The sequence below is a fragment of the Theropithecus gelada genome, chromosome 10 (genome assembly GCF_003255815.1).
Source record: "Theropithecus gelada isolate Dixy chromosome 10, Tgel_1.0, whole genome shotgun sequence".
NCBI lineage: Eukaryota > Metazoa > Chordata > Mammalia > Primates > Cercopithecidae > Theropithecus > Theropithecus gelada.
In genome coordinates this window covers 96680674-96708410 of record NC_037678.1, presented here as the reverse complement: position 1 = coordinate 96708410, position 27737 = coordinate 96680674, and the positions used below count along the sequence as shown (strand labels likewise).

The 27737-nt window shown below is 46.8% G+C and overlaps 1 protein-coding gene across 1 annotated transcript in view; it reads left to right on the top strand.

The window, feature by feature from the left end:
* NINL (ninein like) overlaps positions 1–27737 on the top strand; it is an 82177-nt gene that overhangs the window by 10615 nt on the left and 43825 nt on the right. Inside the window, exons 2-8 of the mRNA XM_025400150.1 lie at positions 2655–2845; positions 11437–11533; positions 13843–14015; positions 15922–15988; positions 21922–22112; positions 22879–23031; positions 25592–25762. Coding sequence (XP_025255935.1) covers positions 2655–2845; positions 11437–11533; positions 13843–14015; positions 15922–15988; positions 21922–22112; positions 22879–23031; positions 25592–25762 — 1043 coding nt within the window. The remainder of the gene's footprint in view (positions 1–2654; positions 2846–11436; positions 11534–13842; positions 14016–15921; positions 15989–21921; positions 22113–22878; positions 23032–25591; positions 25763–27737) is intronic.

The window sequence follows — 27737 nt, the reverse complement described above, 5'->3', positions numbered from 1 at the left end:
ATATAGAACTGGCATTTACTGTGCTGTGCCTTACTGGAAAGGGATGTTGCTTCATTGTGTCATGTTTACGAATTACTTGATTATGAATGAGCTTGATTGACTTTTCATCTTGTTGTTTCCTTATATTTTCTGTTTTTTAGAATTGTTCCTTAGTTGTTGTGCCTACCTTATAGGCTGAACCGTATGAAATTGCCATTTTTGTGGGTCAGAATGATGGCCTAATATTGGTGGTTTTATGTGGTTTATCTGAATATCTTTAGGGCCTTAATGTTTTTTATGTTTTAGTAACATTTTCTAGTTACTAAAGTGTTCTACTTGTTCTAAAATTTTTGAGAGATATAAAAATATACAACATAGGAAATATAAATGTGTAATACCATTAAAGCATTTCTTATTTTTATTTATTTATTTTTTGAGATGGCGTCTCGCTCTGTTGCCCAGGCTGGAGTGCGGTGGTGTGATCTTGGCTCACTGCAAGCTCCGCCTCCTGGGTTCACGCCATTCTCCTGCCTCAGCCTCCTGAGTAGCTGGGACTACAGGCGCCTGCCACCACGCCCAGCTAATTTTTTTTTGTATTTTTAGTAGAGACGGGGTTTCACCATGTTGGCCGGGATGGTCTCGATCTCCTGACTTCGTGATCCACCTGCCTCAGCCTCCCAAAGTGCTGGGATTACAGACGTGAGCTACCGCGCCCGGGCCAGTGAAAGCATTTCTTACCATTTTGGTGTGTTTGTTTCTTTTTTCCCCTTTTTTAAAATATATTTTCCTCCAGAAAGTTGCAGAAACTTCTTGGTAGAATTGTTATAAGGCATAAATGGATTATTATATGTAAAGTGACCAGTAAGTGTATTAGTTATTATTATAAAGTTTTTATTCTTCTACACTGACCATGCTATTAAATATTTTTCAGAAATGTGATTTTCGGCTGGGTGCAGTGGCTTACACTTTGTAATCCCAGCACTTTGGGAGGCCACAGCAAGGGATCCCTTGAGTCCAGGAGTTTGAGACCAGCCTGGGTAACATAGTGAGACTCCCATCTTGGTAAAAAAAAATTTAAATAAATTAGCTGGGCATGGTGGTATGCATCCATAGTCCCAGCTACTTGAGAGGCTGAGGCAAAAGGATCTCTTGGGCCCAGGAGTTCAAGGTTACAGTGAGCTGTGATTGTGTCACTGCACTCCAGGCTTGGGTGACAGAGTGAGACCCTGTCTCTAAACAATCAAAAATAAATAAATGTGAATTTCAAGACTGTTTAATATTCTGTCATATAAATACACAATAATTTGACAAACTATTCTTCTGTTGGATATTTTAGGTTATTTTCTTTCCTGTTCTTATATAAATAATATTCTGATGAACTCACATTTTTGTCTGTAGCTCTATTTTCTTAAATAGAAGGAATTTCATGTAAGTGAGACACTCGGACAGTTAATATTTTAAGTATTCTTCATATACAGACAAAGTACCCCCCAGAAATGTTTGCCCATTCCTTCCTCCAGCAGTGGGCGAGATCCCTGCTTACAATAGGCATCCAGGATTTTTAGTCTTGATAATTTGACAGTTACAAATAGCATATCTCGGTTTTAATTTGAGCATTTTTAGATGGTTATTAATTATATATATTTCTTTTGTGATTTATTAACATCCTCTGTATATTTTTATTAGAGTTTCCTTTTTTTCCTTATTGTAAGCACTTTTATTTAGTACAATTTAGTAAAATTTTTACTGCCTTTTTACTACAAGAAAGAAAACCTTGTAAGGAAAAAAACTACATTTGTACATGTATACAGAAAAATTAATCTGGGCTGCATGTGGTGACTCACACCTGTAATCCCAGCACTTTGGGAGGCCAAGGCAGGTGACACTTGAGGTCAAGAGTTCAAGACCAACCTGTCCAACATGGTGAAACCTCGTCTTTGGTAAAAATACAAAAATTAGCCAGGAGTGGTGGCATGCACCTATAGTCCCAGCTACTTGTGAGGCTGTGGCAGGAGAACCACTTCAACCCAGGAGGCAGAGGTTGCAGTGAGCTGAGATTGTGCCACTGCACTCCAGCCTGGGCAATAGAGCAAGACCCTGTCTCCCCCCCACAAAAAAATTAGATTGTATGCTGGTCAAAATATTAATAGTAGTGTTTTTATATGGTAGTGGAACTTTTGATGGTTTTAGTTTTCTTTATACTGCATATCTCTACTTTCTAATTATTCTATAATAGTTTCCTTTTTGAGATAGGGTTTCGCTCTGCTGCCCAGGCTGGAGAACAGTGGCACTGTCACAGTCCACCGCACCCTTGAACTCCTGGGTTCAAGCAGTCCTCCTGCCTTTGTCTCCCAAAGTGTTGGGATTACAAGCGTGAGTCACCATACCTGGCCTAATGGATATTTTTCATACAACAAAGAAATTCTAGTTCCTGTGACTGACGACTGAAGGACTATTTATCCTCACTCCCTGTTAACCTGCTCTGGCCTCTCCTGCAAGGGTGGAGCTCAGTCCTCCCACTGTGCTTGGCCCTGCAAGGGTCCCTGGTGGCTTCCCCACATGCCAGCTCCTACCCCTGCCTGGACCACGTAGCTCGGCACTCACCGGCAGTGTGGGAATGGGAGAGGAGGCGGGAAAGTGTCCTGATGTTTTCTTCTTCCCTTGCACACTGCCAGCTTGCTATGGGATGGATGAAGAAGAGAACCACTATGTCTCGCAGCTCAGGGAAGTCTATAGCAGCTGTGACACCACAGGGACCGGCTTTCTGGACCGCCAGGAGCTGACCCAGCTCTGCCTTAAGCTTCACCTGGAGCAGCAGCTGCCTGTCCTACTGCAGACGCTTCTCGGAAACGACCATTTCGCCAGGGTGAGTGTCGGACTTCATTGTCATAAAGGAAAGCACAGGGGTCTGTAGTTGGCTCCTATGGGCATTTGGTAAGTATCAGCTGAATAAGGATACAAGTGTCAAAGGAAAGTTATTAGCAAACAGAACAGTGTCCTAGTTTTTCCCTCTATGGAAATTCTACATTGTAGAAAGTGGTTCTTAAAATTACTTGTTTTTAATGTGGTAACTTCCAGAGGTTTGGTTTTGTTTTTCCAGAAAGATATTTTAGTGGTTTGTCACAGGGGCAGAATGGTGAAGCGGTTTGATATGGGCCAGTGGTGTGTGGCTCACAAAGACCACATGGGTTGGGCCTGCTGTAATCACACTGGTAATCAGAGAGAGTGTCACAGTCTCTTGAAGGCAGATTGTCTTATACAATTTCACAGTTTGAAGTGCATCTAGGAGTTGGACAAAACAATTGCAAGCTGCTGTTGAAAGAATGAAGGATACCCATGTCCAAAAGTATACCATAATTTCATCTAGGCCAGATAGAAAATGTGAAATTGGAGGGTTCTTTTCTATCAGAAGGTCAAGATCATCTAGAATGGGGATCTTGGTCCTAGACTGCAGCCTGCTTTCATGATCAAAACGCTGAAAAGCACCTCCCCGTTCCTACTTCTTAAACATGCCTGGATGTTAGTGCTAACAGCAGTGCCTTATCTTGTTGGTCATCTTAACTTTGAAGGAATAATATTTTTTCTACAAGACTCAGTATTTTCTTTTTGTTTGTTTTTTTGAGACAGTCTCACTTTGTCATCCAGGCTGGAGTGTAGTGGAGCCATCTCGGCTCACTGTAGCCTTCACCTCCCAGGCTCCAGTGATCCTCCTGCCTCAGTCCCCCAAGTAGCTGGGACCACAGGCTTGCGCCACCACACCTGGCTAATTTTTATATTTTTTTGTAGAGATGGGGTTTTACCATGCTACACAGGCTGGTCTCAAACACCTGAGCTCTAGCGATCCACCTGCCTTGGCCTTCCAAAGTGCTATGATTACAAGTGTGAGCCACTACACCCGCCAGTACTTTTATTTTGAATGGGGGAAAAAAAAACAGCCAGTAAATTTTCCTGAAATGGCCCTTGGACCAAAACAAATGAAGAAAAGAACCACTCACTGCTGGCCTAGTAGAGAGTCCGGGTGAATCCGACCTCTTATGAGTTCCTCAAAGAAGCCTCACCTGCCCTGTCAGCAGGCCACTGTGCCTCCCTCATAGGGAGCTCTCCTTAGGCAAATTCATGTCCTTTCTCTGACTTCGTTTTCTATTCCTGCCTTTTTAAATGCGCTTAAGAAGGCAAATGTGTTATTGATAGATAATGATCTAGCCTCTCTTGATATCACCTGGAAGTGTGTTTGGGAGATAGATGAGCAAAAGGCACACTGGTGAAAAATCAACGCTCTGGTTATTTAAGTAATACAGACAGATGGTCCAGTTTTTATATATATATATTTTTAATTTGAGTCTGTGTCTTGCTGAATTGATATTTTTAAAAAATCAAGAATTTGGAAATCAAACTTTGGAAAATTCAAAACCAAAAGAGTAACTTTTGGGTCCACGTTCAAAGTGCAGGCTCTGCTGATTGAATAAGCCATGTCATTCCCAAGGCTTTCTTCATTTTATATTTATAGGAATGATACAAGACAGAAACATCCAATTATGATAGAATAACCATGATTAGTATTAGAGCATCAGCAAGGAGAAAAATTCGCTTGGGTTACGTGAGATTTCTGACTTGAACCCGGTCACACGCGTCCTGAAAAGCGGCTCATCTGAGACTGAATTTCCTTCAGGAGGCTTGAGGCTTCTCATATGTTTGTGAGGAGGGGATGAGAAGAAAGTTGGGTACCACAGCAGTGACAGGAGCTGGGCCCTTTCTGACACAGCTCCTCCTGGGACAGCCATGCATGTCCAGCCATCGTCCGTCTGTCTGTCCCAGCTCCATCCCCTCCTACAGCCATAATTTTCTGTTCCCAGAAAGCAAGTCAGATGTTAGAAAAATTAAGAAGTAACTTTGTTTACACTAGTGCTCTTGACTGTGCTCTGATGTTATCTTTCTCTTCTCTCTAACATTTCGAGAGCACCCTGCCAGCGCTGTAGGTGCCTAGCGCTCACCTCTCCCTGCCTGTCCCTTGATCCTATCTCCTCGGAGATGGTTGGTCATGGTGGACGATTTTTCTTTTCAGGCTCTGCTTGCTTCTCTGCTTCGTCCCACAGACAGGGCAGAGCTCCCACAGCCCCGGTAGGTGGAACATCATACAGAGATTTAAGGGAAGTGGTATCAAGCCAGAAATGTCCATATAGGTGTCCCCACTTTTCTACAAGAAACCCAATGGTAGAGATTTCAGGGAGTCTCAAAGAAAACCAAGATAAACTCTTTATCCAGGAGAATGGATTGGCTTTTCAGTTCAAATACTACATATCCAGGTCAAGTGCAGTGGCTCATGCCTGTCGTCCCAGCACTTTGGGAGGCCAAGGTGGGTGGATCATGAGTTCAGGAGTTGGAGACCAGCCTGACCAATGTGGTGAAACTCCGTGTCTACTGAAAATACAAAATTAGCCGGGCGTGGTGATGCACACCTGTAATCCCAGCTACTCAGGAGGCTAAGGCAGGAGAATCGCTTGAACCCGGGAGGTGGAGGTTGCGGTGAACCAGGATCACGCCATTGCACTCCAGCCTGGGCGACAGAGCAAGACTCCATCTCAAAAAGCAAACAAACAAACCAATACTACATATCCAGTCCTTGTAGTAATTAACATATATGATATTATATAAATGTTACTGATACAGAAATCTCATAAAAATGAAACAGGCCAGGTGCGGTGGCTCACACATGTAATCCCAGCACTTTGGGAGGCCAAAGTGAGAGGATTGCTTAAGTCTAGGAGTTCAAGATTAGCTTGGGCAACAGAGTGAGACCTCGTCTCTACAGAAAAATCTTAAAGGTAGCTGGGTGTGGTGGCACGCACCTGTAATTCCAGCGACTGTGAGTCTGAGCTGGGAGGATTGCTTGAGCCCAGGAGTTTGAGGCTGTAGTGAGGTGTGATTGTGTCACTGCACTCCAGCCTGGGCAGCAGCATGAGACCCTGTCTCATATATATATATATATGTATATATATAATGTCTCATATATATATGTGTGTATATATATATTCAGAGAAAAAAAAAGATGGTCATATCTGTATTGAACAGGTACAAACCTTTTTCTTCTCACTATTTCCTAAACAATGCAGCCTAACAACTATTTACATAGTATTTGCATTGTACTGGCTATTGCAAGTAATCTAGAGCTAATTTAAAATATACAGGAAGATGTGCATAGGTTATATGCAAATACTACATTTTATACAAGGGACTTGAGCATCTGTGGAGTTTGGTATCTGCCAAGGGTCCTGGAACCAATCCCCTAGGGATACTGAGGGACAATTGTAATTTGAAGATGAAAGTACCTCTAGATCACACATTCCAGCCCCTTTACTTTGTGGCGAATGAGTCTGAGATCATGCGGAGATGGGATGGTGTATCTTGTTGGTAAAATACTTGAATATATGGGGTTGCTGCTTGCCTTTTGTGAACTGTAAAGAACGACATAAGAAAACAAACAAGTGTGGTCAAGATGGTGTCAGACTGAAGTGACACCAGACTGGGCCATCTGATCCCCCTGCTCTTTGATGGATGGAAGAAAGTCAGCTGGTAATTATTACCAACAACACAAAAGAATCTGTGATTAGAACGAGCAAAATTGCAATTTCATTATTTGTCTAGTATTTGACAGCTATTATTGGGGGACTTCCTGTGTGCTAGGCAACACCAGATGCTAAGGATGCAAGGAGGAAAGACCCCCAGTTTCTGTCTTCCTGTGAAAGACATGCATTTAAGGGATGCATTCTGGCATTCTTTCAGACAGGAAAAGTTTGGAAACAGCTTTTTCAGTATGGGATCGTTTACATAATCCTGGTAGCTCCATTTGTTGAAATCTTTTGCAGCCCTAAAAAAAGGAAGAAGTAGTTCAGATGTTCTGATAGTGGCAAGTGAGCTAACTCAGGCCAAGCTTTCAAGGAGGACTACTAGAAAAACTGAACAAAATAATAAAAACAAATATTTTGAAAACAGTAAAGAGCAAATAAATCAGTGAGAAATTGCCAGTCAAAAAATCTGTGATAGGCTGGGCATGGTGGCTCAGGTCTATAATCCCAGTACTTTGGCAGGCCAAGGCAGGAGAATCACTTGAGCTCAGGAGTTCAAGACCAGTCTGGCCAACATGGCCAGACTTTGTCTCTACTAAAAATAAAAAATAATTAGCTGGGGGGCGGGGTGGTACACACATGTAGACCCAGCTACTCAGGCGGCCAAGGTGGAAGATCACTTGAGCTTGGGAGACTGAGGCTACAGTGAGCTATGATCATGCCCGTTGCCCTCCAGCTTGGTGATAGAGTGAGATCTTGTCTCAGAAACAAACAAAAAAAAAGTGTAGTAAATTAAGTACCCAGAAAGGTAAGGTTAGCACACAAAAGCCCATTTTCCTTGAGAATATTTTGTGATTTTAAGTAAGCAACTGAGAAATTGATCTGTGGCTTTGAGGACCTCAAAGGGCCCCAGAAACATATGTCAAAACCTGGACTCATTTAAGGTAGAAACCCAGGGTTGGCAAACCAACCCCAAATTTAAGGAAGAATCCTGAAGGGTAAGACCTGTATGGTAAAGACGAATTGCAGTCAGTCATTATACTGCTTTGTGGTCTGATCTTATATCACAGTACACTAGATAATCTCAAATCCTGCACTTAGATTACTGGCACTGCATGGATAGGCACCTAGCCAAAGCAAACAATAAAAGTGCCATCATCCCAAATCTGAAATTATTCCTAAATAATAGCCAAATACAATGACCAGCATACAGTAAAGGATAACTGGGCAAAGAAACAAGACAGGATGAGCAAGAACCAGCAGAAACAACTGACAATAGAAGCAGACCCACAAAAATGTGAGATATTAGAATTGTTGGACACAAAATATAAAACAACTATGGTTACTATATTAGAGATTTTTTTAAAGCTTAAAAAATATCTATAAGAACTCTAAAAAGTGAAGTAACAAATCTGAACAATGAACCAAATAAAATGTCTAGAATTGAAAAGTATGATCACCAAAATTTAAATAGAAGCATTTAAGAGCAGATTAGACACAGCTGAAGAAACCATTCATTAACTGGAGTCATCCAGAATGCAGCATGAAGATATAAAAAGAGGTGGTACAGATGGCGTGAGAAAGTCCAGCATCTCTTTAACTGGAGTCCCGGGAGGAAACAAGTGAATGCTGGAGGGGCATTATGTGAAGAAATAATAGCTAAAACATTTTCAGGACAGATGAAACATACTTCTTGGGATTCCAAAAGCCTGTGAAATTCCAAGCAGGATAAAGAGACATCTATATCTGGCTTACTATGTGAAACTGAAGGAAAACAAAGCCAGAGAGAATATCTTAAAAACAGCCAGAAGTGGGTACACAGGATCTCTTTGCATTTTTCTTACAACCGCATATGGGTCTATAATGATCTCAAGATGAAAAGTTTAATAATTTTAAAAGGGAAACTAGAGAAGAGACATATCCTAAAAGTGAGCCATAGTTAGATTGACCATTGCTTTCTCTAATGTAACAGTAGAAGTCAGAAGACAGTGGAAAGATATCTCCAATATGCTAGAAGCAAATAACTGCCAACCTGAATTTCATACCGAGTAAAAATAACCTTTAAGAATAAAGGTGAAAGAATGCCTCTGTGAGAAGGAGAGTTCTGCTTAGCAGTGAAAGGATATAGAGGCAAAGACACCCAATAAATATTTGTTGAGTCTCTACTATATGCTACTAAAGTGAGCTCACATTTTAACTGGGGGGCAGAAAATAAGCAAATGCATGTATAATTTAATTCAGATAGTAATACATGTGTGTCCCAGGCAGAGGTGTTGCAAAGAAACAGCCACATTTTGCATTCAATGGCAGCAACAGAGATGTGCTCGTGCAAATTCTTGGCCAGATTGTGGAATCCTACTTGGACCTATGGCCCCAAACCTTCTTCTCCAACACTTAATGGTGATATTTTGACCAACCTAATAGCCCTTCTGTTGATTTCTTTCTATGTGACTTTCACTGAAGCGTACCTACAGAAAAGAGCATGTTTCCAAGTGTACAAGGTCAGTGAATATTCCAAACTGAGTGCACCTTTGTAACCATCACACCCTTATCCCTCATCATGTCTTTTTGGTTCCTCTGCTACCAAAGGTTAACCACTGTCTGGACGCCAACACCATAGATTTTTTTTTTTGCCTGTTTCTGAATTTTATATAAATTCTGTATTTTAATACAGCACACACTCAATACATACTCTCTGACTTTTTTTTTCTTTTTTTTTTCTTTTTTTGAGACAAGGTCTCACTTTGTCACCCAGGCGTGATCTTGGCTCACTGTAGCCTTGACCTCCAGGGCTCAAGCAATCCTCCTGCCTCAACCCCCCAGGTAGCTGGCTCTACAGGCACGTGCCACCATGCCTGGCTAATTATTGTGTTTTTTTGTAGAGATGAGGTTTCACTATGTTGCCCAGGCTGGTCTCCAACTCCTGAGCTCAAGCAATCACCCTGCCTCTGCCTCCAAAAGTGCTGGGATTACAGTGGGATTACAGGCATGAGCCGCCACACCCGGCCATTCTCTCGCTTCTTTACTCAATAGTATGTCTCTGAGATACATTCATGTTACTGTGTCTATTAGTGGTTTGTTCTTTTTCATTGTCATGTATTTCATTGTATGACTATGCCTGTATCAATTTGTTTATGCATTCTGTTTGAATGAACAGCAGAGTCATTTCCACTATTCTGAAAGGATAATTTATAAGTTATAAATGATTTCTTTGTTAAAAAAAGAATTAATGTAAAATAAAAACATGTTAGACAAAAAAATTGGCACTGGCATATTCAAGAAAAACAAAGTTCTAAAGGATGTATTTTAAATAGTTGGAAAATTATTCCAGATGGAAAGTCAGAAATGCAAGAAGAAAAAGGGAATAAGTATGTGGATAATTCTAAATGAACATTATATAAAACCAAAAATAGTATTTTATGAGGGTTTAAAACATATAGAAATAAAATATGTGATAACAAAGACATTGAAGTCAGGAGTGTGGCCACTGGAGCTAATATATTTCACTGGCTTTATATTGTCATAGAAGAGGGTAAAAGTATTGATTAATAGTCAACTTTGGTAAACTAAGAATGGATGTTGTAATTTTAGGGTAATCAGTAGAAAAGTGGAAATAGACTATATAACTTTTTTTTTTTTTTTTTGAGACAGTCTCTTTCTGTTGCCCAGGTTGGAGTGCAATGGCGCTATCTCGGCTCACTGCAACCTCTGCCTCCTGGGTTCAAGTGATTCTTCTGCCTCAGCCTCGCAAGTAGCTAGGATTACAGGCACACGCCAGCATGCCCAGCTAATTTTTGTATTTTTAGTAGAGATGGGGTCTCACCATATTGGCCAGGCTGGTCTTGAACTCCTGACCTCACGTGATCCACCTGCCTTAGCCTCTCAAAGTGCTGGGGTTACATTACAGGCATGAGCCACCATACCTGGCCATAACATCTAAATTAATAAGAGAAAAGTGAAATCCTGAAATAGTGAATCCAAAGGCAGGGTGGGGGAAGGGAGAGAAAAAGCAAGCAAGTCAAATTGAAAGCAGAAAGCAAAATAGTCCATTTAAATCTAGTAAATCAGTAATCACATTAAATGTAATTAGGTTACATATTTAAGTTGAGGGATAAAGTTTGTCAGATTGGACAAAATCCAACTGTTACCATTCATAAGAGACATATCTAAAACATAAGGATATAAAAAATTGGAATTAAAAGTTCAATAAAAAGATATCATGTAAATACTGATCAAAAGAAAGCTGGGGTAGTGTCTTGATAAAAGAGAAAATGGACTTTATGGTGAAAAGCTTTAGTGAATTAAAGAGTGTGAACATTTTATTATAATAAAAGGTTCAGTTCACCAAGGGAATATGCCCTATTGGCACATTCTATGGCCCAGCAATCCCCTCCTCAGGTGGGTACCATAGCAAAGCCTCTGAGGACACAGAGAAGCTAAATGAAACTAAGCTTTAGGCATGCATGCAAATGAGGTCTAGAAAAGCAAGGAAGCTGTCACCATAAAAGTCAGGGTAAGGTTCAGGAGATGCAGGGGGAAGGGTCATGGTGGAGAGGCCTTCTGCAGTGCTGGCGGCGTCGGGGACACTATGGGGGCGTTCACCTTATATGTAACGTTTTGTGGTCATCAGATCCCTCTTTCCTAATTATGTTGTTTGATTTACAAAATTGTTGATAGTGTTTATTTGGTGTTAGGATTATGGTCTACTTTTATTTTCCTTATCATGCTCTTCTATTTTTAAAAATCTTAAGTAAATATTTGAAAACATGACTGTTCTCGTTCTAAAAGGCAATAATAGTATGTTTCTATCTGAGAGAAAATCCAAAAGATTCGCTTATGAAATGTGTGATCTGTTGAAAGTGACATTGTCCTCTCTCACCTTCAATTCACCCAGGTTAACTTTGAGGAATTTAAGGAAGGTTTTGTGGCTGTGTTGTCATCAAATGCTGGTGTTCGCCCCTCAGATGAAGACAGTAGTTCTTTGGAATCAGGTAAGAGGATTTAATCCTATTGGCCATATTTTCTTTTCATTATTTGTTTGTTAACTTTTGGAGTGTAATATTCTAATGAAAGAATCCGGCAGTTCTGAAAACTGAATTCTACCTTACTGTCTGTCACCCACAAGGTATATGGACTTGGAAAAAACACTTGATGTTTTTTCTTCCTTTGTTTATTTGTGAAATGGTGTCTTATAATAATGCACGCTGTGCCTGCCGTGGATGATAACACTGCACTGTGCTGATGTAAGTGATCAGAATCCTGTTACAGGGACAGGGCTGCTGGGACACAGGCTATGTCCCTAAGTGGAAGTGGCATCCTTGGGGAAAGCCACCTGGCCTTGGTTCCAGCCTCAGGGTGCCAGGATGGTAACAGGCTGTGGGCGAGGTCAGAGGGAGGGCTGCCCAGGCCTGGAGTGTTGAGGTCGTGGTGGCCTGCTTCTTGGTTGCAGATGGCCCCATGTCAGGAGGGTGTGAAATGGGGGTGGCTCTTTCCCTTTTGCAGGGGTGTTGTGTTTGTGGTATTGATTAGTGTGTCACAGAGGGAGCGCTTCCCTCGTGTCTCACAGCAGGATGTCCTGGTCAGGAGGGGTGTGCGGCAGTAGATAAGGCTGTCACAGGGTTTGGGGCAGAGGACGGGAAAGCGGAAGGGACCAGGCTCACACAGAGGTTTTCTGTGTGAGCATATGGCGTTGAGCTTTGTGTACGTTTACAAAGAGTCCAATTAACCCTCATAGAAATCCTGTGGCATTACTTACCATACCAGTTATTCAGATGAGGAAACTGAGGCCCCAGGTGAGAAGAGAAGTTGGCTTGAGTTCCTTCCTACCCTGAAAATGGATTTTTCTTTTCTACTCCACATGGCCAGGCTGCAAATTTTCCAAATTTTCACACTTTACTTCCCTTTTAAATATAAATTTTAGTTTCAGATCATCTCTTTGCTCATGAATATAAGCGTATGCTGTTAGAAGTAGCCAGGGCACATCTTCAATGCCTTGCTGCTTAGAAATTTCTTCCACCAGATGCTCTAAATCATTTCTCTCAAGGTCAAAGTTTCACAGATCTCTAGGGCAGAGGCAAAATGCCACTAGGCTCTTTGCTAAAGCATAGCAAGTGTGACCTTTTTCCAGTTCCCAGTATGCTCCTTATCTCCATTTGAGACTGCTGCAGTCAGGACTTCATTGTCCATATCACTATTAGCATTTTGGTCACAACAGTTTAACATGTCTCTAGAAGGTTACAAACTTTCCCACATCTTCCTGTCTTCTTCTAAGCCCTCCAAACTGTCCCGACTTCTGCCTATTATCCAATTCCAAAGCTGCTTCCACATTTTCATGTATCTTTGTAGCAATGCTCCACTCCTGGTGCCAATTTTCTGTATTAGTCTGTTTTCACATTGCTATAAGGAACTACCTGAGACTGGGTAATTTGTTTTTAAAGAAGAATTTTAATTGACTCTCAGTTCCTCAGACTGTACAGGAGGCCTGGCTGGGGATGCCTCAGGAAATTCACAATCATGGCAGAAGGTGAAGGGGAAGCAGGCATGTCTTACATGAATGGAGAAGGAGGAAGAGAGCAGGGGAAGGTGCTACACACTTTTAAACAACCAGGTCTCATGAGAACTCACTATCATGAGAACAGCAATTGGAAAATCCACCTGCATGATCCAATCACCTCCCACCAGACCCCTCCTCCAACGCTGACGATTACAATTTGACATGAGATTTGGGTGGGGACACAGAGCCAAACCATATTAACCTCCTGTATGCTCAGACCTTTCTGGTGAGAGTGTGCTAGGCCAGTCCTTGATGGTGCCTGCTGTCTTGGGGTGATTGTTAATCAGGCCCATGATGACTCTGTCCCAGTGGGGTGAGAGATATTCTGGTCACCTTGCTTATTGTCAGCTGACATTTATCGTGTTCAGTCAGGTTACTGAGAGTCAGGTGTATATGTTCTTGGATTTTTGGAGGTTTTATTGCTCCTTTGCATAGATAGCTAGATTTCCTATTAGTTTTTCATTACATAAAAGCAAAATATGCTTGAAAAAGTGTAAATAGCAGATAGAGTTTAGGGGAAAGTCCTCCTCTCCCCACCCTTGCTTTCACAGTCTCCCAACCAAGGCATAGAATTGCCATTGTTCACTGTTTCTCGGGTCTTTCCAGAGGCTTCTGTGTGCAGAGCAGTGCGTGTTTGGGAGGCGCACTCGGTGCTGAGTGTGCATCTTCTCAGAGCGTACCTGCTGGCCTGCACGGGCCCATAACTGCTATAAAGGACCCCCACCAAATTTCCTGTTTTCTTTCCAGCTGCCTCCAGTGCCATCCCTCCAAAGTACGTGAATGGTTCTAAGTGGTATGGCCGTCGGAGCCGGCCCGAGCTATGTGACACTGCCACAGAAGCCAGACACGTGCCCGAGCAGCAAACCCAGGCCAGCCTGAAAAGTCAGCTCTGGCGCTCAGCATCTCTGGAGAGCGTGGAGGTGGGTCAGGCCCCTCTTCCACCTCAGCTGCCCAGTGTTGGGAATAACAAATGCTTCCTTTCATCCCTGTTTGTAGCACGTGATCACAAGATGTGGGGAGGGCAGGGCACTCTCAGGCACCTTGAGTCAGCAGAAGCTTGGTCACTTTGGGGAATGCTATTTCATTTAAATTGGGTCTGGTTGTCTTCAGGACAGTCCTGGTCACAGGATTCTCTCCTGAATTGGTGCAATAGAGAATTTGTGCTTCAGTCCTTTGTGTACAATATCTCTTTTTCCCTGATACCACCACTAACTCTAGAAGGCAATGTTTATGGCTTCATGGAGTGAAGGGTCAACATGCTAAGAGTAGAAAAGGGAAGATGCCTTTTTGAAACAGCCTCGAGGTCAGGAGTGTGAGTGTGTCAACCCCCAGCCCTGCCTATATTGAACACTTAGTTATACTGAGGCCCAGCACTTACAACTGGCCTGTATGAGCCAATGCCTCCTGGGGCCTTGGAAGTTGCCTCCCTGTCCCCCAGGCTCCCTGGGTCATTTGCTGCAGGTGGCTGGTATGCAGGGATCACCCAGTGAAAGGGGGATGGGCCCAGGAGATGGCTGCCAGAGTCTCGTGGGGCTTCATGTTAAGAAATATGTCCATAGGGCAGGTCCACAGCTTGTAAGTTAATCATGGACTGGGTTGAACCATTTTCAACGATTCCAAAAGGTTCCTGGTTCCTGCTCTCTGTACCGTCAGCTTCTGCCAGGTGGGCCTCCATCAGGAGCACCTCCTCCTTAGGTCGGGGCCCCAGTGGACTTGTTACCATTTGTCTTCACCATTTGTGGAGGCAAAGAGGAAAAACAACCAAATATATTTAAATCTTAGAGTCTCTTTTCTCAGGGGCATGTGACATCTAGGTAAATCCAGAATATTCCTTTTTCGTTCTGTTTTAAAAATTTGGACCTCAGGGATGGAGAGAGAGTGAATCTACTCCTTGTGGTGGATCTTCATTGGTGCCATTCTGCTTCTTAAATCATCTTTGATTCCCAAAACCTGAACACAGGGAAAGCCGCCTTTAGGGTTGTCAGTGCAGTTGAACTCAAAAAATGGGGTTGAGTATTTATCACCAACTCACAGATTGTCCCCAGTCAGAGCCAGTGCCAGCTTTGAAGCATACGGAGTCTTGGTCACCAGGCATCCATTCCACAGTCAGTTGTGGGGACACACAACACCCGGACAAAAGCAGACTTTGACTCTGGTTGGCTGACGCAGTCACTGCAGCACGAGGTTTTTACTTAAGTCGCACGTTTCTTGATGGCCCCGGCTCTTGTCTTGGGTGCAGGTTTGCAAAGGCTGCTGGGGTGTGAGGTGATTACCAGGTGCTGTGCTATCCCGAGCCCTTGAAGGGATACAGAAACCTGCTCTCTCACCTTGCGGCTGTTTGCTGAACTGATGTGGTTGATGAGGGAGAGGTGCAGAGAGGCGTGTTGCAAGCCTCGTATGGAGAGTGTGTCCCGAGACTGAATGATTGACTGTGGCTGCAGGGCTGGCTTCTTTCACGTGCTGGGTCTGAAGCCATCACCATCATCACCATGCAGAGGCGGACAGGCTTCTCTGCTGCTGGGACACAAGTGTTTGATTGTATTTGCAGGGTCAACTGTTGACGAATGGGTTTATGTTGAGGAGCCCGAGCATGTGTCCCCTGTCTCCCTGGCCCAGCCCCTTGCTGCTGCTAGGCGGGGCTCACCTGGGGCTGCTAGCTGGCATGCAGGGCAGCCCCAAAGTGGAGGTGGGCTTTTCCTCTGAGGGATCGACTCCATACTCAGCCATCTGCCACTTCCCCAAACATCCTGCTCTATTTGCTCCCGGTGCTCCGTCCCCAGCAGCACCCCCTGGAACTCACAGCCTTCTCTCTGCATCTTTCTGCAGAGTCTCAAGTCAGATGAAGAGGCCGAGAGCACTAAAGAAGCTCAGAATGAACTATTCGAAGCACAAGGTAAAGCCTCAGCCTCGCATTTGGTGCTCTCTGCCTTTGCCCAGAGCTTTGAAAGCTGAAGAGCCGGGTCACTGGGCAGTACACACCACAAGTTTAATATCCTGGGAAATGCGTGGGGTGGGTTGTGTCCCGCTGGATTCCTCCTTCTCTGGGAGTGGTCAGAATGTCATCATCTCAGCAGTGAGGCCGTCACTCGGTCCTCATCCTCCCAAGGTCAGACCCTGGGGCAGAGACCCGCGGCCGAGGGAGCAGTGTGGTTCGTCACACTTTATGGTCTGCAAGTACCGATGTGACCCTAGCTGGCAGGTATGGCCCTGTGGTTTCAGGCAGGAGGGCCTTGCTTGGCCCCGTCACCTCAGACTGCCCCTACACCTCCTTTCTGGCACACTGGGCTAGGTACAGCCTCTCCCCTGCTGTGCAGGGGCATTCTTAGCACCTACCAGGGTTTCATCTGTCCCACAAATGGAGTGTAATACCTGGTCCTGGAGCTTAGAGCCTTACGTAGCAGAAGGCCAGCAGTTGGGACACAGAAGCAAATCACAGGGTGCAGCCTCACAGTGCTGTGCAGCGTGCAGGGAAGGCTCACCATCCGTGCTGCCGTGGTGCCCTCTGCAAGATCTGGCATTTTGGGAAGAGAAGCTACATGCAGGGGCATGATCGAGACTTCAGCTCCCTCACCACGTTTCTGGAGTGACATGCATTACATGTGTTGTGGGGACAGAAAGCTAGACAAAAAAACGTCCCAGTGGATCCCCCTGGGGAGAGGAACAAAGGCTCTGGGAGAGGAGGACTTCTTTTTAATTTTAATTATCTTGTGCTTGCCTATAATACTTCCTTGACATTAAAAAGCGAACAAAAATATTAATTGTGAATCCCAGAGTATTTTGGATAGAAAAGACCAACACCTATGCAAACAATGCAAAAACAGAAGACTCCGTAGAAGTGACTGCTGACTTACCTGATGCCCGCAGGAGTGAAGAAAGGGGCCCCACAGAGAGGTGGGTGTGAGAGGATCAGCGTGGTGGCCAGACGCTGAGCTCTGAGGAACTACCCAGGTGTGAAGCCGGCAACCTGGCTAACCCTTGCAGCAGGCTTGGCATAATCCGAGCATCCCTCCTCTCAGAGCAGCTTGGGGCTCAGGGGTGACGTCTTGCTGAGCTTGGGAACAAGAGCTGAGGTTCACACCAGGCCCTTACGATCACAGCACAAGCTTTTACATCGCTGCTGCAGGCTTCTCCGAGGAGCAGGGCTGCAGTGCTCAAGGAAGGATTGGAGAAGTTGAGAGACTTAGGATGGACTCCATTGCATCTAGGGCCTCTGTTGGGACACTTGAAGGCTGGTTCTGAAATCATATGAAGCGTCACTGATGCGTCTGGGCTGGAGGAGCTCAGCTGAGGACAGCCTCGGAGGGGTTGCAGCGGGCCTCAGCGTGGCTGGGCTTCCTTACAGCATGGTGGCTCTGGGTAGTCAACTGCCTCACCTGGTGGCTCAGGGCCCTAAGGACACGTTGTCCCAAAAACAGGGCTGGGATTTCCTCACTGAGTTCAGGCCAGCCTCAAAGTCACAAAGCATCCCTTCCACCACATTCTATCAATCAAAGCTGTCACAAGGCTACCAGATTCAAGGAGAAGGGACACAGACCTGAAGCGAAGAGTGCCAAAGAAATTGGAAGCCGCATTTCCAAACTGCCTCACATGGGCAGGCTGAAAGCAAGAAGGAAGGCAAAGAGGGGAGAAGTTAGAACAGGGGTGTCATGTGCTTCAGGAAACAGGAAGGCTGGAGGCATTGATGAATGTGTAGGGAGCAAACTGCAGGATCCTTAGCAGCCAGGCATGTAAGGTGCAGGTATATGGGAGTGCAGGTGGCTGCCATGGCATTTGAGGAGGCAGTGATGAGAGGAGCTAGTATTTCAGGTTGCAGGGATGCAGGTGACTGGGGAGGAGAGGCTGGAGCCCGGCTGAACGCTGAGAGCCCTCTTCAGGCTGCCAGCACCCCCCGTCTCCCCCTGTTGCAGAAGGATCAGGGTGGCAGCATTGGGTGTGTCCCCTTGCAGGAGGCACGAGGCCATCCCAGGAAGTCATCAGGTTGCAGGCGGCACTGGATCCCACCGGTGAGGCGTGGGCAGGGTCAGTGGCTCCCAGTCAGTGCCCTGTACCCCAGGAACCCCCAACCCCAGACAGGGTGCCCTGCCATTCTCTTTGACCTGGGCTGGGCTGCAGGCCAGGCAGGCCGCTGACCATGCAGGGCAGGGAGTAGCACTGGTCTGTGTTCCTTAGTCCTGTGAGCAGTTTCACTGTCTTTCCAGGCTTTTCCATGTGAGTCAGTGGATGCCCTAATGAGGCCTCCCCACACAGGCGGTCACATAGGCTGACTGTGCAGAAACATAGCTTCGATAGAGGGCATTGCCCTGGGATTTCTGCCAAAGTAAACAGTTAGCACCCCTTGGACCATGGTCCTTGAATGCCTGGGCCATTTTTTGTTCAACTTTTTTTTTTTTTTTTTTGAGGCGGAGTCTCACTCTGTTGCCCAGGCTGGAGTGCAGTGGTGTGATCTCGGCTCACTGCAAGCTCCGCCTCCTGCGTTCACACCATTCTCCTGCCTCAGCCTCCCGAGTAGCTGGGACTACAGGCGCCCGCCATCATGCCCGACTAATTTTTTGTATTTTTAGTAAAGACGGTTTCACCGTGTTAGCCAGGATGGTCTTGATCTCCTGACCTTGTGATCCGCCCGCCTCAGCCTCCCAAAGTGCAGAGATTACAGGCGTGAGCCACCGCGCCCGGCCTTTGTTCAACTTTTATCTCAGTAAATGTCAGGGGAACTGACCTGAGCTTCTAGCTGTGGTGCTGGACAAAGCAGGCAGACTCCTATGTGCTGAGAAAAGTCAGCCAAGCCGCCGTGTCTTCCATCCTTGACTTGATGTCTAGATCTAGGGCAGCGAAGGGAAGGGCTCGCAGGGGGAGGCTGTTTTTCACCCAGTGATTTCAGTGCTCAGCCTGGAGAGCAGGTTGGGGTTCCTCCCAGCAGTTTACAGAAAGCTTTGTGCAGGATCAGAGCTGACAGACGGTAGTGCGCACACACTCGTGTCAAGCTCAGAGGACTTGCCCGACCTCTTCTGCCAGCCTGAGAAATAACCCAGTATGAGGATTGCTTTCACATTTTTTCCTTGGAGATTTCAGGCACCTTAGGCTGGAAGGGACCTCGGAGGTGGCCTTTTCTTACCCGTCCCTTTCCTCTTGTTTTCCTCAACCCAACCCAGAGTGTCATTTGTGAGCACACAGTCTGCCTTCCTTTGGGGGATGGTGGCTTTCCTATTACCAGCGGGATTATCAGTCATTCATGCCCACATGGCTCATCTACCTGAAAGATCCAGACTGCTGAAGCAGAACTGCAACACTAAAGTCTGTGTTGGGTGGAAGCAGACATGTCCGCTCTCGGCTAGGTGGTGTGGACGAGGCATGGAGGAACCTGTCTGGCTGGACACATAGGTCACCATAGGAACACGTCTGGCTGGACAGCTGGCTCACCACAGACACTTTCTCTTGGACACCCAGTGTCTGTCCTCATTCTCAAGCTGTTTCCACAGCTTCAAACACATCAAGAAGACAAGCGACTGAAGACAAAGGTTAGGAAAAGTGGCCTTCCACCACCCGAGCCCACTGCTGAATCCTAAACACACCAGTGCCTCCTGAGTGAGGCACGGAGGACACAGTGCCACCTACAAAGCATTTATGCCAAACAAACAAATGAACTTGAGCCTGCAGCCAAACTAGACTTTGATGCTAACTCAGGTTTTCAGGAAATGTTAAGGATGGAGGAGCTTGTTAGACGACAACACGGGGAAGCAGGCAGATAGATCCGGATGTGGAACATTCCACAGAACAGTGAGTCTGATTTCTTTAAAAAGGCATGGGCTGTGGGGATTTGGGAGAGGTGCTTGTGACTGAAAGATGTGAGAGGAATAACAGCCAAGGGCACCCTGAGGAGTTTGGATGCTGGTTCAAACAAATCAACTGTAAGAATATATTTTCGAGACGCTTGGGAAAATCCTGTTGATTTTGTTAGGTGTGATAGTGGCATTGTGGTGATGTAAGAATATATATATTTTTTCTAGAGATATGGATCAAATATGTGGGGGAGAAGTAACATGAGATCTGTGATTTCAAATAACCGAGATGGATCCTGACTCATGGTGTTTTGACTTAACGATTTTTCAACTTTGTGATGGTGTGAGGCCAATATGCATTCAGTAGAAGCCGTCCTTCAGTGTCCATGCGACCGTTCTGATCTTCACTTTCAGTACAGTGTTCAGTAGATTACATGAGACATTGAACATATTAGTCTAAAATAGGCTTTGTGTTAGAGGATTTTGCCTCACTGTCGGTTAGTGTGTTCTGAGATGTGTAAGGTAGGCCAGGCCCAGGTACGATGTCGGTGGGTTAGGTATATTCAGTACATCTTTGACTTGACGTTTTCAGCTTATTGTGGGGTTGTTGGGCTGTAGCTCCATCGTAAGTCAGGGAGCATCTGTACTTCTAAATACTTCAGCCGTAAGGAAAGCGGGTAGAGAAGAAACCTGTGGCAGGGTGCTGTCATAGTGGAGCCTGAGTAGCAGGTGCTCTGGGCTTCACTTTACTCTTTGCTCTGTGTAAGTTAGAAAGTTTTCAAAATTTAACTTATTAAAAGACTCGTCTTTTTATTGTAAATACAAATAATAGAGTCCTCTCCTTTTTTTTTTTTTTTTTTTTTTTTTTTTTTTTGAGACGGAGTCTTTTTCTGTAGCCCAGGCTGGAATGTAGTGGTACAATCTCGGCTCACTGCAGTGTCCACCTCCTGGGTTCAAGCAGTTCTCTGCCTCAGCCTCCCGAGTAGCTGGGATTACAGGTGGCCGCCATCACACCCAGCTAATTTTTGTATTTTTAGTAGAGACGGGGTTTCACCATCTTGGCCAGGCTGATCTTGAACTCCTGACCTCGTGATCTACCCGCCTCGGTCTCCCAAAGTGCTGGGATTATAGGTGTGAGCCAGTGTGCCCAGCCCCTCTGCCTCTTTTAAATGCTCGCACGGCTGACCATAGAAGGTTCTCTTCAGAGAGAATTTCCCCATTAGAGGCAGATATTTTCCCCCAACATTTATTTTGAAAATTTGTAAACAGAGTGAAGTGCAAACAACTGTGTCATAAAAACCCATGTACCAACCACCTAATTCCACCTTTGGTGCTTTGCAGCTCCCCTTTGTCGGTCTGTCCATCCCTCTGCCCGTCCATCCATCCCTCTGTTGGTCCGTCCATCCAGCCCTCTATCTATCGGTCCATCTGATTTCAGAGTCACTGACCAGCATTGCTGTGCGTCCCCCGCATGCTTCAGCCTGGAGCACAGGACTTAACTGTTGCTGGTTTTTCTCCCCAGCCTTATTGGGGTGTGATTGACAAATAAAAATTGTATATATTTTAGGTGTACAGTGATGATCTGAGACATGTGTACATTGTGAAATGATGACCACAGTCCAGCCAGTTAACACATCCATCTCACTTAGTTATGTGTGTGTGCTGAGAACACTTGAGATAGACTCTCTTAGCAAACTTCGAGGAAGCAGTCGGGTCTTATTAACTGTAGTCACCGTGCTGTACATTGGGGCTCCAGAAATTACTCATCTTATAACTGAAAGTGACCCCCCTCCACCAGCATCTCCCCCCCCACCCAGCTCTGTAACCACCCTTCTACACCCTGCTCCCATGAGTTCCTCTTTCCTTAGATCCCACATGTGGGTGAGATCTCATGGTGTTTGTCTTTCTGTGTCTGCTTATTTCACCTGGTGTAATGTCTTCCACATTCATCCATGCTGTTGCAAAGGGCAGAACGTCCTTCTTTTTAAGGCTGAGTTGTGCTCCACTGTGTATGTATCAGGGTCTAACTGTGACTCCCCCCTTGCTTCAGGACAGCTGCAGACCTGGGATACCGAGGACTTTGGGAGCCCCGAGAAGTGCTGCAGCCCCTCCTTTGACACCCCAGAGAGCCAGATCCGGGGCATGTGGGAAGAGCTGGGGGTGGGCAGCCATGGGCACCTGAGCGAGCAGGAGCTGGCTGTGGTCTGCCAGAGCGTCGGGCTCCGGGAACTGGAGAAAGAGGTGAGGGCACAGCAGGCCACCCAGCCATGTGTTCCTGGCCATGGTCATGGTTTAGTGTTGGGTCTGGAAACCCCTCTACCCTTCAGCCACTCATTTAGGTGCATCGCTTTCTAATCTAAAATCCTTTGGTGGCTCTTGGCGTTTCTGCCAAAAGCTAAAAACTCCAGACACCTTTGAAAGCCCATCTCTGATGGAGTTGCCCAGTCCCACCAACTCCCTGCCACGCTCAGGTGTAGCAGGCACTTCCTGTTCCTTCATTCACATCCTTCCTCTGCCTGGATGCCTTTCCCTCTTCTCTGTGTGACCAGGTTCCACTGCACAGCCAAGACAAGACCCCCAAGCCTGTCTGCATTCCCCAGTGGCCATATTCCTTCTCCTCCTGAGTGGGAGGCCAGTCTGCCTTGCTGGAGTTCTCAGCCCTATGTCCTTGCTGGTCCTCACACTGCAGGACCTGGCCTTGCTCAGCATCCGCAGGCCCCAGCAGACACTGAATAAGCATTTGTAGAACTGAGAAGTTCAGGTGACACCCACTCACAGTGAAATGGAAACCAAGGCCTGTGGGTTTTGCAAGATAGAGGGAGGGGGTGCCTTGGGAAAATACAGCCCTCATGGTCTACACAGTTTTAAGGCTGGATAATACAAGGAAACGGCCCTTGTTGGGTACCTGGAACCAGAGGGAGGGAGGGAGGGAGGGAGGGAGGCCCTGGTGAGGGCAGCTGGGTGGACCTCTTATGGGTGGGCCTGAGGTATGAGGGCTTTTGTTTAGGAACTTGAAGACCTGTTTAACAAACTGGATCAAGACAGAGATGGCAAAGTGAGTCTTGAGGAATTCCAGCTTGGCCTCTTCAGTCATGAGCCCGCGCTACTTCTGGAGTCTTCCACTCAAGTTAAACTGAGCAAGCCTTGGTCTCATTACCAGGTAAAATGCAACAGTCAAATCCTCAACCCAGCAACCACTGATGTCACTCTCTGGTGACTAAAACTGCTGACTCCCTCCCTGCCTGTGTCACCACACAACGAGCTGTCCAAGAGCTGGATAGGCCATGCACACACGCATGTATGTGGGAGACCACACGACGTAGATTCTGGAGCCACATAGATTTGAGGTGGGTCCAGTGTTGCTCTTCCCTGGCTGTGTGTCACTAGGGGAGTTACATTCTCCAAGCCTCAGGCTCACATGTAAGCCGGGGGTGGTTTGGGTGTCCACCTCCCGGGGCTACAGAAGGCAGTGCTTAGGTGAGGAACGTGCTGCTCAGGTGCCCACCTCCCGGGGCTACAGAAGGCAGTGCTCAGGTGAGGAACGTGCTGCTCAGGTGCCAACCTCCCGGGGCTACAGAAGGCAGTGCTCAGGTGAGGAACGGGCTGTCAGGTGCCCACCTCCCGGGGCTACAGAAGGCAGTGCTCAGGTGAGGAATGTGGCAGCTCCTCAGCCTGTGGTGTGATATGCCCCAGCAAGAAAACTCCCTCCCATCCTCCCCATTGTGGAATAGCAAGGGCAATATTTCTGTGTTAGTCTGTTCTCACATTGCTAAAGGAATACTTGAGACTGGGCAATTTATAAAGAAAAGAGGTTTAGTGAGCTCACGGTTCTGCAGGCTATGCAGGAAGCATGGTGCCAGTGTCTGCTCGGCTGCTTCTGGGGAGGCCTCAGGAAGCTTACAATCATGGTAGAAGGTGAAGGGGTGCAGGCAGGTCACATGGCCAGAGCAGGAGCAAGAAAGCGAGGGGAGAGGTGCCACACACTTTTAAACAACCAGGTCTCATGAGAACTCACTATCACAAGGACAGTACCAAGAGGGATGATGCTAAACCATTTGTGAGAAATCCACCTCCAAGATCCAGTCACTTCCCACCAGGCCCCACCTTCAACATCAGGGATTACATTTTTATATGAGATTTGAGCGGGAACACAGATCTAAGCCATATCAGTTGCCAGAGGATCCAGTGAGTCTGTCTAGGATTGGTCCTGATAGTGTCCCTTAACCCATGCTCTATCTCTTGCACAAATACTGGGTCTCTCTGCAGTTTGAGGAGACCAGGGCATGGCTGCTGAGGGGCTGGATACTTCTTTGCTGCTGCAATTGGTCCTGAATTTGGTGAGTGGTGTTGCAGGACCTGTAGTGCTATTCTGTACCGGGGGTAGGTATGCCTGAGAATCTAGGTTTCTGACTCTAAAGTCAATGAGGGCCGGGCATGGTGGCTCACGTCTGTAATCCCAGCACTTTGGGAGGCCGAGGCGGGCGGATCATTTGAGGTCAGGAGTTTGAGACCAGCCTGGTTAACATGGTGAAACCCTGTCTCTAGTAAAAATACAAAAATTAGCCAGGTGTGGTGGTGCACATGTGCAGTCCTAGCTACTCAGGAGGCTGAGGCAGGAGAATCGCTTGAACCCAGGAGGCAGAAGTTGCAGTGAGCTGAGATCGCATCATTGCACTCCAGCGTGGGAGACAGAGTGAGACTCCATCTCAAATAAATAAATTAATTTAATTTAATTTAATTTAATTTAAAAACCTAAATAATTTAGAAACTTGGTGAAAAAAAATCAATGAGGACCCGGCACAGTGGCTCATGCCTATAGTCCCAGCAGTCTGGGAGGCCAAGGCAGGCAGATCACTTGAGCCCAGGAGTTTGAGAGAAGGTGAGACAACATAGTGAGACCCCATCTCAAAGATTTAAAAATTATCTAGGTGTGGTGGCACATGCCTGTGGTCCCAGCTACTTGGGAGGCTGAGAGGAGGATCACTTGAGTCCAGGAGGTCGAGGCTGCAGTGAGGCTAACATCAGTGAGAACGACAAAGAAGAAACTCAGGAGCCAGCACTGAGGAAAGGGGTCAGGTGGCCATGTAAGGCGAGAATGATCAACATGAGGTCCCACAGGTCGTGCTTAGTGTGGGCTGGGGAGATGCCTCCTGAACTGGCTTGCCTTCATTGTCGAACGCCAAGTCAACTTGGCCATGAGCCACCCATGCTGCATTCTGAGGGTCTAGGGGTGTGTGCGCCTCTGCCTGGGTCAGCACATTTCTGCCCTTCCAACCTGCCTTGGGTTTCTTTTCACAGCTGAGACTTTCCTGGTGCTGGCATGGACTCTCTGGGCCCCTGCCTCTGTGAGGCCAGGCTCCCACCTCTGTGAATTCAAGGGTGGAACATCAAAACTCCTTTGTCGTCCCTCTCCAAGTGATGATGAGTGTGCTGACTGGGGCTGGCCAGTTGGGCCACGTGGGTGCAAGGCCTCAGAGTCCTGGGTGTCGGGGGCCTTGGTTGCATGTCCCGGCTTTCTCACCTGCACAGCCATGTGACCTTGGAGAGGTCATGTGAAGGGGCTGCACCTCTGACCTGTCCTCTGAGAGCTGAGGATGGTCTCATGAGCTGTTCCTGTGAGGCCCTCTGAGCACAGGCTGGGGAGGATGGAGAGCACATCAGCAGCGCACGGGCGTGAGGCTTTGGACGCTGGGCGCTATGGGAGTCTTCCTGACGTGCAGGTCCCAGAGGAGAGCGGCTGCCACACCACCACGACCTCATCCCTCGTGTCCCTGTGCTCCAGCCTGCGCCTCTTCTCCAGCATTGACGATGGTTCTGGCTTCGCTTTTCCTGATCAGGTCTTGGCCATGTGGACCCAAGAGGGGATTCAGAATGGCAGGGAGATCTTGCAGGTTTGGAACTGGGTGATGCCTGAGCTGGACAGGGAACCTGGGGGGCCCATCTGCTGCAGAGGAGGATGGATGGAGCATCCCAAGCCAGGGACCCAGCAGGGGTTTGTGCTCTGTGCAGAGAATGCCATGCAAGGAAGTCCAGGTAGAAACCTCTATCTTTTAATTTTTGCTACTAAAATATAGGACATTATAATTTAAAAGGATAAGAAATAAAATACAAAGATAGTGTGAAAAAGACAATTTGAAGGTAGCCTTTAGTGGCTTAGACATTTTCCTTGAATGTTGGGCCAAGGAGGTTAGATGAATGGAAGGAAATTGCCTGTTGTGATGTCGATGTCTGTTGGGCACCACTGTCACTGCAGTTACTGATGAGCTCAGAGTGAGCCCGAACTCTCCTGGAGCCCCTGCCTGGCTGGTTGAGCTGTTCTGCCCCATGGCACCCACTTACCCCAGGCCCTTCCCGCCATGGGCCGGGTGTCAGGAGGCGCACCCTTCCCTCCGTGTTCTGCTGGGGCTGCCTGGGAGGGAAGATGTGGTCCTCGCATGGGACACAGCTCCTCACAGGCTCAGGCTTCCCAGAGGGACGCAGGCCAGCCCTGGAGATTTGGAAGGAGCTCTGCCCTGGGCACAATTTGGTGACACCTGTGCAGGGGCAGAGGTGTGCAGGGGCCCAGCATGGGTGAGGAAAGACAGCCTCACGAGGTACAGTGGACTAGACTTATTATTTTCATTACTTTCCATTGTTAGAAAGGATGTCAACTGAACAAAAACCTATTAAATAAGAAAGAAAGCCTACCTGCCCCTCCCCCATTCCCTGGAGGGGGTGACAGCTGTTGGTGTGGTGGGCGTCCTGCAGAACTTTTCCCTGGCACATGATAGATGCATATTATTTATACATTCTGACTATATATATATTTTTTTTTTTGCAAAATTGGTATCATACCGTTTGTCTTGCAAATTTATGCAACCCTTCACTTTTCCTATGAAAAATCTGAGCATTTATATGCATCGATGTCCTCGTGCTGCTGTGCTGGCATTTCTCTGAGGCTGGACTCCTGGAGTTGCACCCTGTAACTCTTGGAGGCTCTGTCATATTCCCTGAGAAAATGTCCTGTTGGCACAGACAGACAATACAGGAAGGAGCCCAGACAGCCCTTGAAACAGTCCACCCAACTCCACAGACCAAGACCCTCATAGGCCCAACCTCATCTGTTACTGAGTCCCCCAAGATGGCAAAGCCAGACCTAAACAGCTGGCCTCGCAATTGTCCTGAGAGCCAGAGGCGGAGGCAGGATCACCAAAAATTGCTTGCAGGAAGGGCAGAGAGCACAGGTCTCTCAGTTCCAAGATTCCCGACACCTGACTCCACAGCTCTGGGAGTTCCCTGGCTGCTGTTGCGACCTGGCTCTGATGAGTGCATCTTGCCTCTGCCCTTTCAGAACTTATTCTCTTTCCCATTTGCACTAGAGCTGCTGGTGCTGCTCTGCAAAGACACCCTGGGTGGCTTCTCCCTCACTTCATAATAGATTGCTGCCAAATTCTGCCTTGCAACTCAGTGTCATTTCTGACCTCAGGCTGCTGTGGCGGCTCTGTCCCTCTACGCCATCCAGTGATGTGGCAGGGAGCGTGTGCTTGTGTAGGGACAGCTTTCCAGGCGGCTCCCCAGCCTCTGCCAAGATGCCATTGCTCCTCAGGAGCTGCTGGGAAGTGGGCAGCGTGAAAAGTCAGCCCCTACTTCACGGGAGACTCTGGGCCGGGTTTGTCCTGGCACCTGCTTCAGCCACCCTGCCATGGTGCCTGCCGCTGGCCTGAGCAGGGCGTTTGTAGCCACAAGTGGAAAGCAGAGCCAGGAATACCCGAGGCAGAAAAGGCAGAGGCAGAAAAAGCAAACGCGACAGAACGTTAGGTGCCGCTCCCTTGAGCTGAGGGGCTTAGGGTGTGTGTGGCTCTATTTTTTGTTGTTTCAGTAGAATGC